A 17,811-nucleotide genomic window follows, 5' to 3' on the forward strand; every position below is an offset into this window, starting at 1 on the left:
GATGTAGTGTCCACTACTAAAGAAGAGAGGGAGTGTGGTGATGTAGTGTCCACAACTAAAGAAGAGAGGGAGTGTGGTGATGTAGTGTCCACAACTAAAGAAGAGAGGGAGTGTGGTGATGTAGTGTCCACTACTAAAGAAGAGAGGAGTGTGGTGATGTAGTGTCCACAACTAAAGAAGAGAGGGAGTGTGGTGATGTAGTGTCCACTACTAAAGAAGAGAGGGAGTGTGGTGATGTAGTGTCCACAACTAAAGAAGAGAGGGAGTGTGGTGATGTAGTGTCCACTACTAAAGAAGAGAGGGAGTGTGGTGATGTAGTGTCCACAACTAAAGAAGAGAGGGAGTGTGGTGATGTAGTGTCCACAACTAAAGAAGAGAGGGAGTGTGGTGATGTAGTGTGGTGATGTAGTGTCCACAACTAAAGCAGAGAGGGAGTGTGGTGATGTAGTGTCCACAACTAAAGAAGAGAGGGAGTGTGGTGATGTAGTGTCCACAACTAAAGAAGAGAGGGAGTGTGGTGATGTAGTGTGGTGATGTAGTGTCCACAACTAAAGAAGAGAGGGAGTGTGGTGATGTAGTGTCCACAACTAATGAAGAGAGGTAGTGTGGTGATGTAGTGTCCACAACTAATGAAGAGAGGTAGTGTGGTGATGTAGTGTCCACAACTAATGAAGAGAGGGAGTGTGGTGATGTAGTGTCCACTACTAAAGAAGAGAGGAGTGTGGTGATGTAGTGTCCACTACTAATGAAGAGAGGGAGTGTGGTGATGTAGTGTCCACAACTAAAGAAGAGGGAGTGTGGTGATGTAGTGTCCACAACTAAAGAAGAGAGGGAGTGTGGTGATGTAGTGTCCACTACTAAAGAAGAGAGGGAGTGTGGTGATGTAGTGTCCACTACTAATGAAGAGAGGGAGTGTGGTGATGTAGTGTCCACAACTAAAGAAGAGAGGGAGTGTGGTGATGTAGTGTCCACTACTAAAGAAGAGAGGGAGTGTGGTGATGTAGTGTCCACTACTAAAGAAGAGAGGGAGTGTGGTGATGTAGTTTCCACTACTAAAGAAGAGAGGTAGTGTGGTGATGTAGTGTCCACAACTAATGAAGAGAGGGAGTGTGGTGATGTAGTGTCCACTACTAAAGAAGAGAGGGAGTGTGGTGATGTAGTGTCCACTACTAATGAAGAGAGGGAGTGTGGTGATGTAGTGCCCACAACTAAATAAGAGAGGGAGTGTGGTGATGTAGTGTGGTGATGTAGTGTCCACTACTAAAGAAGAGAGGGAGTGTGGTGATGTAGTGTCCACTACTAATGAAGAGAGGGAGTGTGGTGATGTAGTGCCCACAACTAAAGAAGAGAGGGAGTGTGGTGATGTAGTGTCCACTACTAATGAAGAGAGGGAGTGTGGTGATGTAGTGCCCACAACTAAAGAAGAGAGGGAGTGTGGTGATGTAGTGTCCACTACTAAAGAAGAGAGGGAGTGTGGTGATGTAGTGTCCACTACTAATGAAGAGAGGGAGTGTGGTGATGTAGTGTCCACTACTAAAGAAGAGAGGGAGTGTGGTGATGTAGTGTCCACTACTAAAGAAGAGAGGAGATGGAAGAAGAGAGGGAAAGAGAGGGAGTGTGGGAGAGTGTCTATTCAGAGTGTTTAATATGACATGTAGTCTATTCAGAGTGTTTATATACTGTTTAATATGACATGTAGTCTATTCAGAGTGTTTATATGACATGTAGTCTATTCAGTATGTTTAATATGACATGTAGTCTAATCAGAGTGTTTATATACTGTTTAATATGACATGTAGCCTATTCAGAGTGTTTATGGTAGGTCCAGGTAGTCACAACAATAGATGGGTGTTGGTTAAATGGTGATTATAATGAACGGAGGGAATTTGGAGCGACTCGATATTTTTTCTTCCTGTGAGCGAGAAGTGGTTTTTAGCAGAGCGGTTGGAAAGGCCGAGGAGCGGCCCCCCCGTGAGCGAGAAGTGGTTTTTAGCAGAGCGGTTGGAAAGGCCGTGGAGCGGCGCCCCGTGAGCGATGAGACGGACCTCCGACCTCTCACTCTGACTGGAAAACATACATGAACCGCACACAGTTAGTCTTGTAATACTTGTATTCAGTGCACCATAATCAACCATTAATCACCGTGCTTCTCAGTGAAACTTAAATAAGAATCTGGGTTTTCTCTGGATAAAAAAGGGACTTGGGTGGTGGGTGTGGCCGGGGGCTTGGCAAGGAGCCCTCTTTGGACTTAAAGAGGCCCGCCCAATCATTTTCTATGCAGACAAATCCCTGAGCATTTAAAAAGCAATACATATAGCTAGGTTACCCTCTCTCTCTGTCTTTACTCGGTGTCTGTACCTGACCTTGTACCAGCTAGGTTACTCTCTCTGTGTGTTTTTACCCTCTCTCTCTACACATTCTAAATCTAGCCTAAATCCTAGAGACAAACACAGAGCAATTTGATTCCTGGAAACCCAGTATTATGCTCTTAGGGACAGATCACATAACATCATAATATACAGTCTGTGGATCACAGCCAACAGGCTTTTCTGATCTCATACAGTATTTAGGTCATTTTCTAACTGTTCCCAGAAGAGGGTATAGTCAGGTAACAGAACAGCCTTCTGTCAGAGGGTAGAGTCTAGTATAGAACAGCCTTCTGTCAGAGGGTATAGTCTAGTATAGAACAGCTTTCAGTCAGGGGGTACAGTATAGTATAGAACAGCTTTCAGTCAGGGGGTATAGTCTAGTATAGAAGAGCCTTCAGTCAGGAGGTATAGTCTAGTACAGAACAGCTTTCAGTCAGGGGCTATAGTCTAGTACAGAACAGCTTTCAGTCAGGGGGTATAGTCTAGTATAGAACAGCCTTCAGTCAGGGGGTACAGTCTAGTATAGAAGAGCCTTCAGTCAGAGGGTACAGTCTAGTACAGAACAGCTTTCAGTCAGAGGGTATAGTCTAGTATAGAACAGCCTTCTGTCAGAGGGTACAGTCTAGTATAGAACAGCCTTCTGTCAGAGGGTATAGTCTAGTACAGAACAGCTTTCAGTCAGGGGGTATAGTCTGGTATAGAACAGCCTTCAGTCAGAGGGTATAGTCTAGTTCAGAACAGCTTTCAGTCAGGGGGTAGAGTCTAGTATAGAACAGCTTTCAGTCAGGAGGTATAGTCTAGTATAGAACAGCCTTCTGTCAGAGGGTATAGTCTAGTACAGAACAGCTTTCAGTCAGGGGGTAGAGTCTAGTATAGAACAGCTTTCAGCCAGAGGGTATAGTCTAGTATAGAACAGCTTTCAGTCAGGAGGTATAGTCTAGTATAGAATAGCCTTCTGTCGGAGGGTGTGTTCTCCCTGTGTGTAGTCTAGTATAGAACAGCTTTCAGTCAGGGGGTAGAGTCTAGTATAGAACAGCTTTCAGTCAGGAGGTATAGTCTAGTACAGAACAGCTTTCAGTCAGGAGGTATAGTCTAGTACAGAACAGCTTTCAGCCAGAGGGTATAGTCTAGTATAGAACAGTCTTCTGTCAGGAGGTATAGTCTAGTACAGAACAGTCTTCTGTCAGAGGGTATAGTCTAGTATAGAACAGTCTTCTGTCAGAGGGTATAGTCTAGTATAGAACAGTCTTCTGTCAGAGGGTACAGTCTAGTATAGAACAGCCTTCTGTCAGAGGGTATAGTCTAGTACAGAACAGCTTTCAGTCAGAGGGTATAGTCTAGTACAGAACAGCTTTCAGCCAGAGGGTATAGTCTAGTATAGAACAGTCTTCTGTCAGAGGGTACAGTCTAGTATAGAACAGCCTTCTGTCAGAGGGTATAGTCTAGTATAGAACAGTCTTCTGTCAGAGGGTACAATCTAGTATAGAACAGCCTTCTGTCAGAGGGTATAGTCTAGTATAGAAGAGCCTTCTGTCAGAGGGTATAGTCTAGTATAGAACAGCTTTCAGTCAGGAGGTATAGTCTAGTATAGAACAGCCTTCTGTCAGAGGGTACAATCTAGTATAGAACAGTCTTCTGTCAGAGGGTACAATCTAGTATAGAACAGCCTTCTGTCAGAGGGTACAATCTAGTATAGAACAGCCTTCTGTCAGAGGGTATAGTCTAGTATAGAACAGCCTTCTGTCAGAGGGTGTGTTCTCCCTGTGTGTACAGTCTTCAATGTCCTGTATGCTGTATTTGTGTTAGTAAATGTCTGGGTCAGTGGCTGACAAGCTCAGTTTAAAGGGAAGCCTGGTCTGTGTGCAGATTGAGAGGCAGTACACCAGGACCTCCTTACTGTCTCTACGACCTTGGCTAGTAAAACACAGCTCACCTACCACACTCACAGTTGGGTCACCCACGAGACAGACAGAACCAAACAGAGTGGTTGCACGCCAGCCGTCGTTTTGACCCCCTGGTTGCTTCGTGTTTAGTTTTAAGCCCGGCGCTACCGTAGCTATCCTGGGTTCATGGGCTGTTAGTTTTTATTCAGACCTGGGTTCAGGTCCTATTAGTCTTATTCAGACCTGGGTTCAGGTCCTGTTAGCTGTATTCAGACCTGGGTTCAGGTCCTACTAGTTTTATTCAGACCTGGGTTCAGGTCCTATTAGTTTTATTCAGACCTGGGTTCAGGTCCTATTAGTCTTATTCAGACCTGGGTTCAGGTCCTGTTAGCTGTATTCAGACCTGGGTTCAGGTCCTATTAGTTTTATTCAGACCTGGGTTCAGGTCCTGTTAGCTGTATTCAGACCTGGGTTCAGGTCCTACTAGTTGTATTCAGACCTGGGTTCAGGTCCTACTAGTTTTATTCAGACCTGGGTTCAGGTCCTACTAGTTTTATTCAGACCTGGGTTCAGGTCCTACTAGTCTTATTCAGACCTGGGTTCAGGTCATGTTGGTTTTATTCAGACCTGGGTTCAGGTCCTACTAGTTTTATTCAGACCTGGGTTCAGGTCCTACTAGTCTTATTCAGACCTGGGTTCAGGTCATGTTGGTTTTATTCAGACCTGGGTTCAGGTCCTATTAGTCTTATTCAGACCTGGGTTCAGGTCCTGTTAGTTGTATTCAGACCTGGGTTCAGGTCCTACTAGTCTTATTCAGACCTGGGTTCAGGTCATGTTAGTTTTATTCAGACCTGGGTTCAGGTCCTACTAGTTTTATTCAGACCTGGGTTCAGGTCCTATTAGTTTTATTCAGACCTGGGTTCAGGTCCTGTTAGCTGTATTCAGACCTGGGTTCAGGTCCTGTTAGCTGTATTCAGACCTGGGTTCAGGTCCTGTTAGTTGTATTCAGACCTGGGTTCAGGTCCTACTAGTTTTATTCAGACCTGGGTTCAGGTCCTATTAATTTTATTCAGACCTGGGTTTCACCACATAGCTCCACTTTCAGACCCCAGAGACAGAGATGGGGTTGTATTTTAGCTAGTAGTCAATAGGTCCACTAAGCCTCGGCAAGCTCAATCAAGCTACTAGCTAGCTGTTACCTTGCTGCCTGTCACTGTGGTGTTTACAGATAAGCTAGCTAGCTAATAGCTAGCTGTTACCTTGCTGCCTGTCACTGTGGTCTTTATAGATAAGCTAGCTAGCTAATAGCCAGCTGTTACCTTGCTGCCTGTCACTGTGGTGTTTATAGATAAGCTAGCTAGCTAATAGCCAGCTGTTACCTTGCTGCCTGTCACTGTGGTGTTTATAGATAAGCTAGCTAGCTAATAGCTAGCTGTTACCTTGCTGTCTGTCACTGTGGTGTTTATAGATAAGCTAGCTAGCTAATAGCTAGCTGTTACCTTGCTGCCTGTCACTGTGGTGTTTACAGATAAGCAGGCTAGCTAATAGCTAGCTGATACCTTGCTGCCTGTCACTGTGGTGTTTATAGATAAGCTAGCTAGCTAATAGCCAGCTGTTACCTTGCTGCCTGTCACTGTGGTGTTTACAGATAAGCAGGCTAGCTAATAGCTAGCTGTTACCTTGCTGCCTGTCACTGTGGTGTTTACAGATAAGCTAGCTAGCTAAAAGCTAGCTGTTACCTTGCTGCCTGTCACTGTGGTGTTTACAGATAAGCAGGCTAGCTAATAGCTAGCTGTTACCTTGCTGCCTGTCACTGTGGTGTTTACAGATAAGCTAGCTAGCTAATAGCTAGCTGTTACCTTGCTGCCTGTCACTGTGGTGTTTACAGATAAGCAGGCTAGCTAATAGCTAGCTGTTTCCTTGCTGCCTGTCACTATGGTGTTTCTCCTTGGTGGTTACTCTTTGAAGCCAAGATCCTTCCGGCAGCTGTGACTGCCTATCTATTTCTGATTGTATCTGTTCCATTTCATTCTTATGTGTGTGTGTGTGTGTGTGTGTGTGTGTGTGTGTGTGTGTGTGTGTGTGTGTGTGTGTGTGTGTGTGTGTGTGTGTGTGTGTGTGTGTGTGTGTGTGTGTGTGTGTGTGACCCACTTTCGCTGCTGGCGTGTGCTGTGCGTCACCGTGGTTTCCTGGTGCCCCAGTATGGGTAATGTTTTGGCTGAGGTCCCCCTCAGCTGTTGTTGTGTGTGAATGTGTCAATGCCTGCCACAAGAGGTAGACATGCCACCAGAGGTCTCTTCACAGTCCCCAAGTCCAGAACAGACTATGGGAGGAGCACAGTACTACATAGAGCCATGACTACATGGAACTCTATTCCACAGTCCTACATAGAGCCATAACTACATGGAACTCTATTCCACAGTACGACATAGAGCCACGACTACATGGAACTCTATTCCACAGTACTACATAGAGCCATGACTACATGGAACTCTATTCCACAGTACTACATAGAGCCACGACTACATGGAACTCTATTCCACAGTCCTACATAGAGCCATGACTACATGGAACTCTATTCCACAGTACTACATAGAGCCATGGCTACATGGAACTCTATTCCACAGTACTACATAGAGCCATGACTACATGGAACTCTATTCCACAGTCCTACATAGAGCCATGACCACATGGAACTCTATTCCACAGTACGACATAGAGCCATGACTACATGGAACTCTATTCCACAGTACTACATAGAGCCATGACTACATGGAACTCTATTCCACAGTCCTTCATAGAGCCATGACTACATGGAACTCTATTTCACAGTACTACATAGAGCCATGACTACATGGACCTCTATTCCACAGTACTACATAGAGCCATGACTACATGGAACTCTATTCCACAGTACTACATAGAGCCATGACTACATGGAACTCTATTCCACAGTACCACATAGAGCCATGACTACATGGAACTCTATTCCACAGTACTACATAGAGCCATGACTACATGGAACTCTATTCCACAGTACTACATAGAGCCATGACTACATGGAACTCTATTCCACAGTCCTACATAGAGCCATGACTACATGGAACTCTATTCCACATCAGGTAACTGATGCAGCAGTAAAATCATTTAGAAAACAGATAAATATACACCTTATGGAACAGCGGGGACTGTGAAGACACACACCCACACACACCCACACACACACACACACACACACACACACTAGCACACGTGCAGTGTAATATTATTGTATGGTGGCCACTGGATGTCAGAAGGTGAATTCACCAATTTGTAAGTCGCTCTGGATAAGAGCGTCTGCTAAATGACTTAAATGTAAATGTAATGTTAAATGTTTTACACACACCATATCTTTTGTTTTATGTGTGATGTACAGTAAGTGCTTTAATGTGTTCAGACCCCAGGAAGAGTATCTGTTGTCTTGACAGGAACTAATGGGGATCCATAATAAACCCCAGGAAGAGTAGCTGCTGCCTTGGCAGGAACTAATGGGGATCCATAATAAACCCCAGGAAGAGTATCTGCTGCCTTGACAGGAACTAATGGGGATCCATAATAAACCCCAGGAAGAGTAGCTGCTGCCTTGACAGGAACTAATGAGAATCCATAATAAACCCCAGGAAGAGTAGCTGCTGCCTTGGCAGGAACTAATGGGGATCCATAATAAACCCCAGGAAGAGTAGCTGCTGCCTTGACAGGAACTAATGGGGATCCATAATAAACCCCAGGAAGAGTATCTGTTGTCTTGGCAGGAACTAATGGGGATCCATAATAAACCCCAGGAAGAGTAGCTGCTGCCTCGGCAGGAACTAATGGGGATCCATAAAAAATACAAATGCGTAGGTGTGTGTGTGTGTGTGTCAGTGTGTGTGTGTGTGTGTCAGTGTGTGTGTGTGTGTGTCAGTGTGTGTGTGTTCGGTGGGATAACATTCCCTGGAGGTTAGCTGCATGTGTGTGTATGTAGGGGGTATACGCGTTCTTGGGGATTAGGAGGTGTGTATGTGTGTCCGAGTGTGTGTATGTGTGTCCAAATGTGTGAGAGTGTGTGTATGTGTGTCCACGTGTGTGAGAGTGTGTATATGTAGGAGGTATACGCGTTCTTGAGGATTAGGAGGTGTGTAAGTGTGTCCACATGTATGAGAGTGTGTGGATGCGTGTTTGTTTGTTGAGATAACATTCCTTGGACCTAGTGCGTGCATGTGGACGGGAGTGCATGGTGGAATAACCATTCTCGAAAGGTTAGGTGTGTGTGTGTGTGTGTGTGTGTGTGTGTGTGTGTGTGTCACCTTCTCTCCAGAAGATCCGGTCAGTACGAAGGTGGAGAAGACAGGCAGGGGGTATTTGGTCTGAGCCGGCCAGGCCTCGATGGTGGCCCCCATGGGCAGACAGAACAGAGGCACGGACTCAGGCAGGGGGAAGGACTCATAGTCCTCCTCAGGATACCTGCTAAACAGACCTGGAGGGAGGGAGGGAGGGAGGGAGGGAGGGAGGGAGGGAGGGGAGAGGGAGGGGAGAGGGAGGGGGAGAGGGAGGGAGGGAGGAAGGGGAGAGGGAGGGAGGGAGGGAGGGGGGGGAGGGGGAGGGGGGGGAGGGGGAGGGGAGGGGGGGGGGGAGGGAGGGAGGGAGGGGAGAGGGGGAGGGGGGGGGGAGGGAGGGAGGGGGGGAGGGGGAGGGAGGGAGGGGGGAGGGGAGGGAGGGAGGGAGGGGGAGGGGGAGGGGGGGAGGGAGGGAGGGGGAGGGGAGGGAGGGAGGGAGGGAGGGAGGGAGGGAGGGAGGGAGGGAGGGAGGGAGGGAGGGAGGGGGAGGGGGAGGGAGGGAGGGAGGGAGGGAGGGAGGGAGGGAGGGAGGGGGGGGAGGGGGAGGGAGGGGGGAGGGGGAGGGGAGGGAGGGAGGGAGGGGGAGGGGGAGGGGGGGAGGGAGGGAGGGAGGGAGGGAGGGAGGGAGGGAGGGAGGGAGGGGGGAGGGAGGGGGGAGGGGGGGGGGAGGGGGGGGAGGGAGGGAGGGGGGGGGGGGGGGGGGAGGGAGGGGGAGGGGGAGGGAGGGAGGGAGGGAGGGGGGGAGGGAGGGAGGGGAAAGGGGAGAGGGAGGGAGGGAGGGGGGAGGGGGGGGGGAGGGAGGGGGAGGGGGAGGGGGAGGGAGGGGGGGAGAGGGAGGGGGGAGGGAGGGGGGAGGGGAGGGAGGGAGGGGGGGAGGGGGGAGGGGGAGGGGGGGAGGGAGGGAGGGAGGGAGGGGGAGGGGGGAGGGAGGGAGGGAGGGAGGGAGGGAGGGAGGGAGGGGGGGGAGGGAGGGAGGGGGGGGAGGGAGGGAGGGGGGGAGGGAGGGGAGAGGGAGGGAGGGAGGGGGGGGAGAGGGAGGGAGGGGGGAGGGGGAAGGGGAGGGGAGGGAGGGAGGGAGGGAGGGAGGGAGGGAGGGAGGGAGGGAGGGAGGGAGGGGAAGGGGGGAGAGGGAGGGAGGGAGGGAGGGAGGAGGGAGGGAGGGAGGGAGGGAGGGAGGGAGGGGGAAAGGGAGAGGGAGGGAGGGAGGGAGGGAGGGAGGGGAGAGGGAGGGAGGGGAGGGAGGGAGGGAGGGAGGGAGGGAGGGAGGGAGGGAGGGGAGGGAGGGAGGGGGGAAAGGGGAGAGGGAGGGAGGGAGGGAGGGAGGGAGGGAGGGGGGAGGGAGGGAGGGAGGGAGGGAGGGAGGGAGGGAGGGGAAAGGGGAGAGGGAGGGAGGGAGGGAGGGAGGGAGGGAGGGAGGGAGGGAGGGAGGGGAGAGGGAGGGGAAAGGGGAGAGGGAGGGAGGGAGGGAGGGGGGAGGGGAAAGGGGAGAGGGAGGGAGGGAGAGGGGGATGGAGGGAGGGAGGGAGGGGGAGAGGGAGGGAGGCAGGGGAAAGGGGAGAGGGAGGGAGGGAGGGAGGGGGGAGAGGGAGGGAGGGAGGGGGAGGGAGGGGAGGGGAGAGGGAGGGAGGGGGAGGGAGGGAGGGAGGGAGGGGGAGAGGGAGGGAGGCAGGGGAAAGGGGAGAGGGAGGGAGGGGGGGGGAGGGGAAAGGGGAGAGGGAGGGAGGGAGAGGGGGATGGAGGGAGGGAGGGAGGGAGGGGAGAGGGAGGCAGGGGAAAGGGGGAGAGGGAGGGAGGGAGGGAGGGGGAGGGGAAAGGGGGAGAGGGAGGGAGGGAGAGGGGGGGATGGAGGGATCGAGGGGGGGGAGGGAGGGAGGGGGGGGAGGGAGGGGGAGGGAGGGAGGGAGGGAGGGAGGGAGGGAGGGAGGGAGGGAGGGAGGGAGGGAGGGAGGGGGAGGGAGGGAGGGAGGGAGGGGAAAGGGAGGAATTAAGGAGATCACACCTCAATAAAATGGGGGTTAATGTAGAATGTTTCTATTGTAATGAACCACTAAACACCTATGGGTTAATGTAGAATGTTTCTATTGTAATGAACCACTAAACAGATATGGGTTAATGTAGAATGTTTCTATTGTAATGAACCACTAAACACCTATGGGTTAATGTAGAATGTTTCTATTGTAATGAACCACTAAACAGATATGGGTTAATGTAGAATGTTTCTATTGTAATGAACCACTAAACACCTATGGGTTAATGTAGAATGTTTCTATCCTAATGAACCACTAAACAGCTGTGGGTTAATGTAGAATGTTTCTATCCTAATGAACCACTAAACAGCTGTGGGTTGATAGAGGACTCTCTCTCATTTAATGTATCATGACATGATCATAATCATCATTACATGCAACACTAGACAGTTCCTGTAGCACTAAGCAGTCGCTGACAGATAATGAAGTTATTGTTCATTAGGCCTAGTCATTGTCCATAGACGCCAATTAGCTACACTTAGGCCTAGCTCAGTAATTACACTATTATTTAGGCCAAACTCTAGGCAGTGTTTTGGACTGGTGAGCATCATGCTGTCCCAAAGAAAGAGAGTCATTTTCTTACTTGGGTGAAACTATCCCTTTAAGGCTCTAGGAGTGTGTATTGGCATCATTAACAGTGTTTAACCCGGAACACTGTCTGTCTCACAACACGCCACCACACGTCTTAACAAGGTCTTAACAAGTCTTAACAAGGACTTAACACGTCTTAACAACGTCTTAACAAGTCTTAACAAGTCTTAACAAGGACTTAACACGTCTTAACAAGGTCTTAACAAGGTCTTAACACGCCAGCAGTTAACAACGTCTTAACAAGTCTTAACAAGTCTTAACAAGGACTTAACACGTCTTAACAAGGTCTTAACAAGGTCTTAACACGCCAGCAGCACATCACTGCAGACTACATACAGTATGTTCTCATGCACCTTGCCTGGCTCATATCCTCTGGGGACTCTCTCTCACACACACCCTGCCTAGCCCATATCCTCTGGGATATATCGCTCTCTCTTACTGGCTCATCAGTCAACCACGGTGAATCTCTGATACACCAGCCAACCAGGGAGAATCTCTGATACATCAGCCAACCAGAGAGAATCTGATACATCAGCCAACCAGGGAGAATCTGATACACCAGCCAACCAGGGAGAATCTCTGATACACCAGCCAACCAGGGTGAATCTCTGATACATCAGCCAACCAGGGAGAATCTCTGATACATCAGCCAACCAGGGAGAATCTCTGATACACCAGCCAACCAGGGAGAATCTCTGATACACCAGCCAACCGGGGACATTCTCTGATATACCAGCCAACCACGGTGAATCTCTGATACATCAGCCAACCAGGGAGAATCTCTGCTATATCAGCCAACCGGGGACATTCTCTGATATACCAGCCAACCAGGGAGAATCTCTGATACATCAGCCAACCAGGAAGAATCTGATACATCAGCCAACCATGGAGAATCTCTGATACATCAGCCAACCAGGGAGAATCTCTGATACATCAGCCAACCAGGGAGAATCTCTGATACACCAGCCAACCAGGGAGAATCTCTGATACACCAGCCAACCAGGGAGAATCTCTGATACACCAGCCAACCAGGGAGAATCTCTGATACACCAGCCAACCAGGGTGAATCTCTGATACATCAGCCAACCATGGAGAGTCTCTGATACATCAGCCAACCATGGAGAGTCTCTGATACATCAGCCAACCAGGGAGAATCTGATACACCAGCCAACCAGGGAGAATCTCTGATACACCAGCCAACCAGGGTGAATCTCTGATACATCAGCCAACCATGGAGAGTCTCTGATACATCAGCCAACCAGGAAGAATCTGATACATCAGCCAACCAGGGAGAATCTGATACATCAGCCAACCAGGAAGAATCTCTGATACATCAGCCAACCGGGGAGAATCTCTGATACATCAGCCAACCAGGGTGAATCTCTGATACACCAGCCAACCGGGGACATTCTCTGATATATCAGCCAACTAGGGTGAATCTCCGATACATCAGCCAACCACGGTGAATCTCTGATACACCAGCCAACCAGGGAGAATCTCTGATACATCAGTCAACCAGGGAGAATCTCTGATACACCAGCCAACCGGGGACATTCTCTGATATACCAGCCAACCACGGTGAATCTCTGATACATCAGCCAACCAGGGAGAATCTCTGCTATATCAGCCAACCGGGGACATTCTCTGATATACCAGCCAACCAGGGAGAATCTCTGATACACCAGCCAACCAGGGAGAATCTCTGATACATCAGCCAACCAGGGTGAATCTCTGATATATCAGCCAACCAGGGTGAATCTCCGATACATCAGCCAACCATGGAGAATCTCTGATACATCAGCCAACCACGGTGAATCTCTGATACATCAGCCAACCAGGGAGAATCTGATACATCAGCCAACCAGGGAGAATCTCTGATACACCAGCCAACCAGGGAGAATCTCTGATACATCAGCCAACCATGGAGAATCTCTGATACATCAGCCAACCATGGAGAATCTCTGATACATCAGCCAACCAGGGAGAATCTGATACATCAGCCAACCATGGAGAATCTCTGATACATCAGCCAACCATGGAGAATCTGATATATCAGCCAACCAGGGAGAATCTGATACATCAGCCAACCAGGAAGAATCTCTGATACATCAGCCAACCGGGGACATTCTCTGATATATCAGCCAACCAGGGTGAATCTCCGATACATCAGCCAACCATGGAGAATCTCTGATACATCAGCCAACCACGGTGAATCTCTGATACATCAGCCAACCAGGGAGAATCTCTGATACATCAGTCAACCACGGTGAATCTCTGATACATCAGCCAACCAGGAAGAATCTGATACATCAGCCAACCGGGGACATTCTCTGATACATCAGCCAACCAGGGAGAATCTCTGATACATCAGCCAACCAGGGAGAATCTCTGATACATCAGCCAACCAGGAAGAATCTGATATATCAGCCAACCAGGGAGAATCTGATACATCAGCCAACCAGGAAGAATCTCTGATACATCAGCCAACCGGGGACATTCTCTGATACACCAGCCAACCAGGGACATTCTCTGATACACCAGCCAACCAGGGACATTCTCTGATATATCAGCCAACTAGGGTGAATCTCCGATACATCAGCCAACCACGGTGAATCTCTGATACACCAGCCAACCACGGTGAATCTCTGATACACCAGCCAACCGGGGACATTCTCTGATATACCAGCCAACCAGGGAGAATCTCTGATACATCAGTCAACCAGGGAGAATCTCTGATACATCAGCCAACCGGGGACATTCTCTGATATACCAGCCAACCAGGGAGAATCTCTGATACACCAGCCAACCAGGGAGAATCTCTGATACATCAGCCAACCAGGGAGAATCTGATACATCAGCCAACCAGGGAGAATCTGATACATCAGCCAACCATGGAGAATCTCTGATACATCAGCCAACCAGGGAGAATCTGATACATCAGCCAACCAGGAAGAATCTCTGATACAACAGCCAACCAGGGGACATTCTCTGATATATCAGCCAACCAGGGTGAATCTCCGATACATCAGCCAACCATGGAGAATCTCTGATACATCAGCCAACCAGGGAGAATCTGATACATCAGCCAACCAGGGAGAATCTGATACATCAGCCAACCAGGAAGAATCTCTGATACATCAGCCAACCGGGGAGAATCTCTGATACATCAGCCAACCACGGTGAATCTCTGATACATCAGCCAACCAGGGAGAATCTCTGATACATCAGCCAACCAGGGAGAATCTCTGATACATCAGCCAACCACGGTGAATCTCTGATACATCAGCCAACCATGGAGAATCTCTGATACACCAGCCAACCAGGGAGAATCTCTGATACATCAGTCAACCACGGTGAATCTCTGATACACCAGCCAACCACTGTGAATCTCTGATACACCAGCCAACCACGGTGAATCTCTGATACATCAGCCAACCACGGTGAATCTCTGATACACCAGCCAACCACTGTGAATCTCTGATACACCAGCCAACCACGGTGAATCTCTGATACATCAGCCAACCACGGTGAATCTCTGATACACCAGCCAACCACTGTGAATCTCTGATATATCAGCCAACCACGGTGAATCTCTGATACATCAGCCAACCACGGTGAATCTCTGATACATCAGTCAACCAGGGAGAATCTCTGATACATCAGCCAACCAGAGAGAATCTCTGATACATCAGCCAACCAGGGAGAATCTCTGATATATCAGCCAACCAGGGAGAATCTCTGATACATCAGCCAACCAGGGAGAATCTCTGATATATCAGCCAACCAGGAAGAATCTGATACATCAGCCAACCAGGGACAATCTGATACATCAGCCAACCAGGAAGAATCTCTGATACATCAGCCAACCAGGGAGAATCTCTGATATACCAGCCAACCAGGGAGAATCCCTCCGACCCTGCTGTAAACATCCATGACTCATCACTAGAGCATTTGCATTGAACAACCAAGTAACTGTGGGAGAAAAAAGCTACAACCGTTTGTGTCACAATGAACAGTGTAGAGAAAAACAGTGTCCACATTTACTCCAAACCCTGTTATAAACATGAATGACTCACCAGCCAACCAGGGAGAATCCAAACCCTGTTATAAACATGAATGACTCACCAGCCAACCAGGGAGAATCCAAACCCTGTTATAAACATGAATGACTCATAACCAGAGAATTAGCATAAAAATGACAAGTACCACAATGTACCCGCCCCAAAAAGTACCAAAACCTTTTCTCAGTCAAAATGAGCAGCTGGAGACTTTTGTCTGTGGATGCTGGCTATAGAAGTCTCCTGTCTTTTCTGTGCAGCGGATTGGAGGGAGTCTCCAGTAGCATGTATTTTCCTGTACAGGAGAGCAAGAGGATTGGAGGGAGTCTCCAGAGGAACATCAGGATTGCGTCCCAAATGGCCCCCTATTCCCTATGTAGTGCACTACTTTTGACAGAGGCCTATAGGGAATAGGGTGCCAATTGGGACAATGATTCAGTCAAATGGAATGTCAGCCTGTCCATCAATGGGGCTCATTGTGTTTCAGATGAAAAGAACTGGCCAGAGGGCCTGCTTATCAGTCCCTCTTATTAGATAAAGGTTAAATAAACACATGTTGTTTAAATCAGTGTGAAGCTACCATACTACAGGGCCTTGGACAGTGACTGGGCTCTGTGAGGATAGTACTGTTCAACTGTGTCTGACACGACCAAGAGACAACAGCACATCACGTATACAGCCGTCCACGTAATGCTAACGGCCATTAAACAGGTAGTGGCAGTTCTTGATTGTGGCCATGTGTATATGATATACCATGACAAATGTCTGTTTTAAAGACTGGCAATAATATCATCGGGCGGCAGGGTAGCCTAGTGGTCAGAGCGTTGGACTAGTAACCGAAAGGTTGCAAGTTCGAATCCCCGAGCTGACAAGGTACAAATCTGTCGTTCTGCCCCTGAACAGGCAGTTAACCCCACTGTTCCCAGGCCGTCATTGAAAATAAGAGTTTGTTCTTAACCGACTTGCCTGGTTAAATAAAGGTAAATTAAATCGTGACTGCGGCGATATGGTGGTGTGCAGGAGATACTTAACTAAGCGTAGGGGTTTCTACAGATACATGTCATTTCTCCTCTTCCAGGGACGTTCACTCACCTGCCTTGTAGGCTATGGTGTTGGGTTTGGCCACAGACTTCTTGTAACACAGATAGACAGAGGATCCCCACTGAAAACAGAGACGGCACGTGTTGTTTGGATTGGAATCACACCACACTCTTTCTTATATCATCCATGTTATCTCTACCTCTCTCTCTGTTAACACATAGCATCCATGTTATCTCTACCTCTCTCTCTGTTAACACATAGCATCCATGTTATCTCTACCTCTCTCTCTCTGTTAACACATAGCATCCATGTTATCTCTACCTCTCTCTCTGTTAACACATAGCATCCATGTTATCTCTACCTCTCTCTCTGTTAACACATAGCATCCATGTTATCTCTACCTCTCTCTCTGTTAACACATAGCATCCATGTTATCTCTACCTCTCTCTCTCTGTTAACACATAGCATCCATGTTATCTCTACCTCTCTCTCTGTTAACACATAGCATCCATGTTATCTCTACCTCTCTCTCTCTGTTAACACATAGCATCCATGTTATCTCTACCTCTCTCTGTTAACACATAGCATCCATGTTATCTCTACCTCTCTCTGTTAACACATAGCATCCATGTTATCTCTACCTCTCTCTCTGTTAACACATATCATCCATGTTATCTCTACCTCTCTCTCTGTTAACACATAGCATCCATGTTATCTCTACCTCTCTCTCTGTTAACACATAGCATCCATGTTCTCCCTCCCTCCCTCCCTCCCTCCCTCCCTCCCTCCCTCCCTCCCTCCCTCCCTCATCTCACCATACTGCTGTTGAGGTTCTTGTCCACCTTGCAGAAGGTGTGTGGTGGCGTCTCTCCCTTGCTGGGGATGATGACACAGATGTCTGTGACGGCCAGGGCGGCGTAGGTCTGGCTCTCCGTGGCGCGGCGATACGTCACGTAGATCCTCTGGGAGGAGGTGGAGCTTATGTTGGCAGGGCGTCCGGAGGGCGTGGTCTGGATGATGTGGCAACCCTGCTTCAACCGCTCCTTCCACTCATACAGAACACTGGGAGAAGGAGAGGAATCTGTCATTTAGCTACGACACTAACCGTGACCTCTAACCCTGACCTCTGACCCTGACCCTGCTTCAACCGCTCCTTCCACTCATATAGAACACTGGGAGGAGGAGAGGAATCTGTCATTTAGCTACGACACTAACCGTGACCTCTAACCCTGACCCTGCATCAACTGCTCCTTCCACAATATCAGTTGTTTATTCATAAAACCCGAGACCTGTTTTTTTTCATTGAAGTTGTTAGGTTTATGTCCCATCCTACATTCTTTAAAAATAATATCCCCTAATAGCAGGGACAGCACCATCTAGTGATCAGAACCTGGTAATATCAGGATGTAGGAAGGGACATAAATGACTTCAATGACTAATTTATCTGAACAGGGGGAGGGGGACACTCAAATTGACTAAGAATACAT

General features: G+C 48.8%; 1 protein-coding gene across 1 annotated transcript in view; it reads right to left on the reverse strand.

Annotated features, from left to right (window-relative positions):
• The window catches only part of LOC135536016 (C-myc promoter-binding protein-like), a gene marked incomplete at its 3' end in the record, with an annotated part of 158,165 nt that overhangs the window by 96,548 nt on the left and 43,806 nt on the right, over positions 1-17,811 (reverse strand). Inside the window, exons 3-5 of the mRNA XM_064962411.1 lie at positions 17,140-17,386; positions 16,376-16,445; positions 8,578-8,747 (exon numbers count right to left, since the gene is read on the reverse strand). Of these exons, the coding sequence (XP_064818483.1) occupies positions 8,578-8,747; positions 16,376-16,445; positions 17,140-17,386 (487 nt within the window). The remainder of the gene's footprint in view (positions 1-8,577; positions 8,748-16,375; positions 16,446-17,139; positions 17,387-17,811) is intronic.

The sequence above is a fragment of the Oncorhynchus masou genome, unplaced genomic scaffold (genome assembly GCF_036934945.1).
Source record: "Oncorhynchus masou masou isolate Uvic2021 unplaced genomic scaffold, UVic_Omas_1.1 unplaced_scaffold_545, whole genome shotgun sequence".
NCBI classification, from domain to species: Eukaryota; Metazoa; Chordata; class Actinopteri; order Salmoniformes; family Salmonidae; genus Oncorhynchus; species Oncorhynchus masou.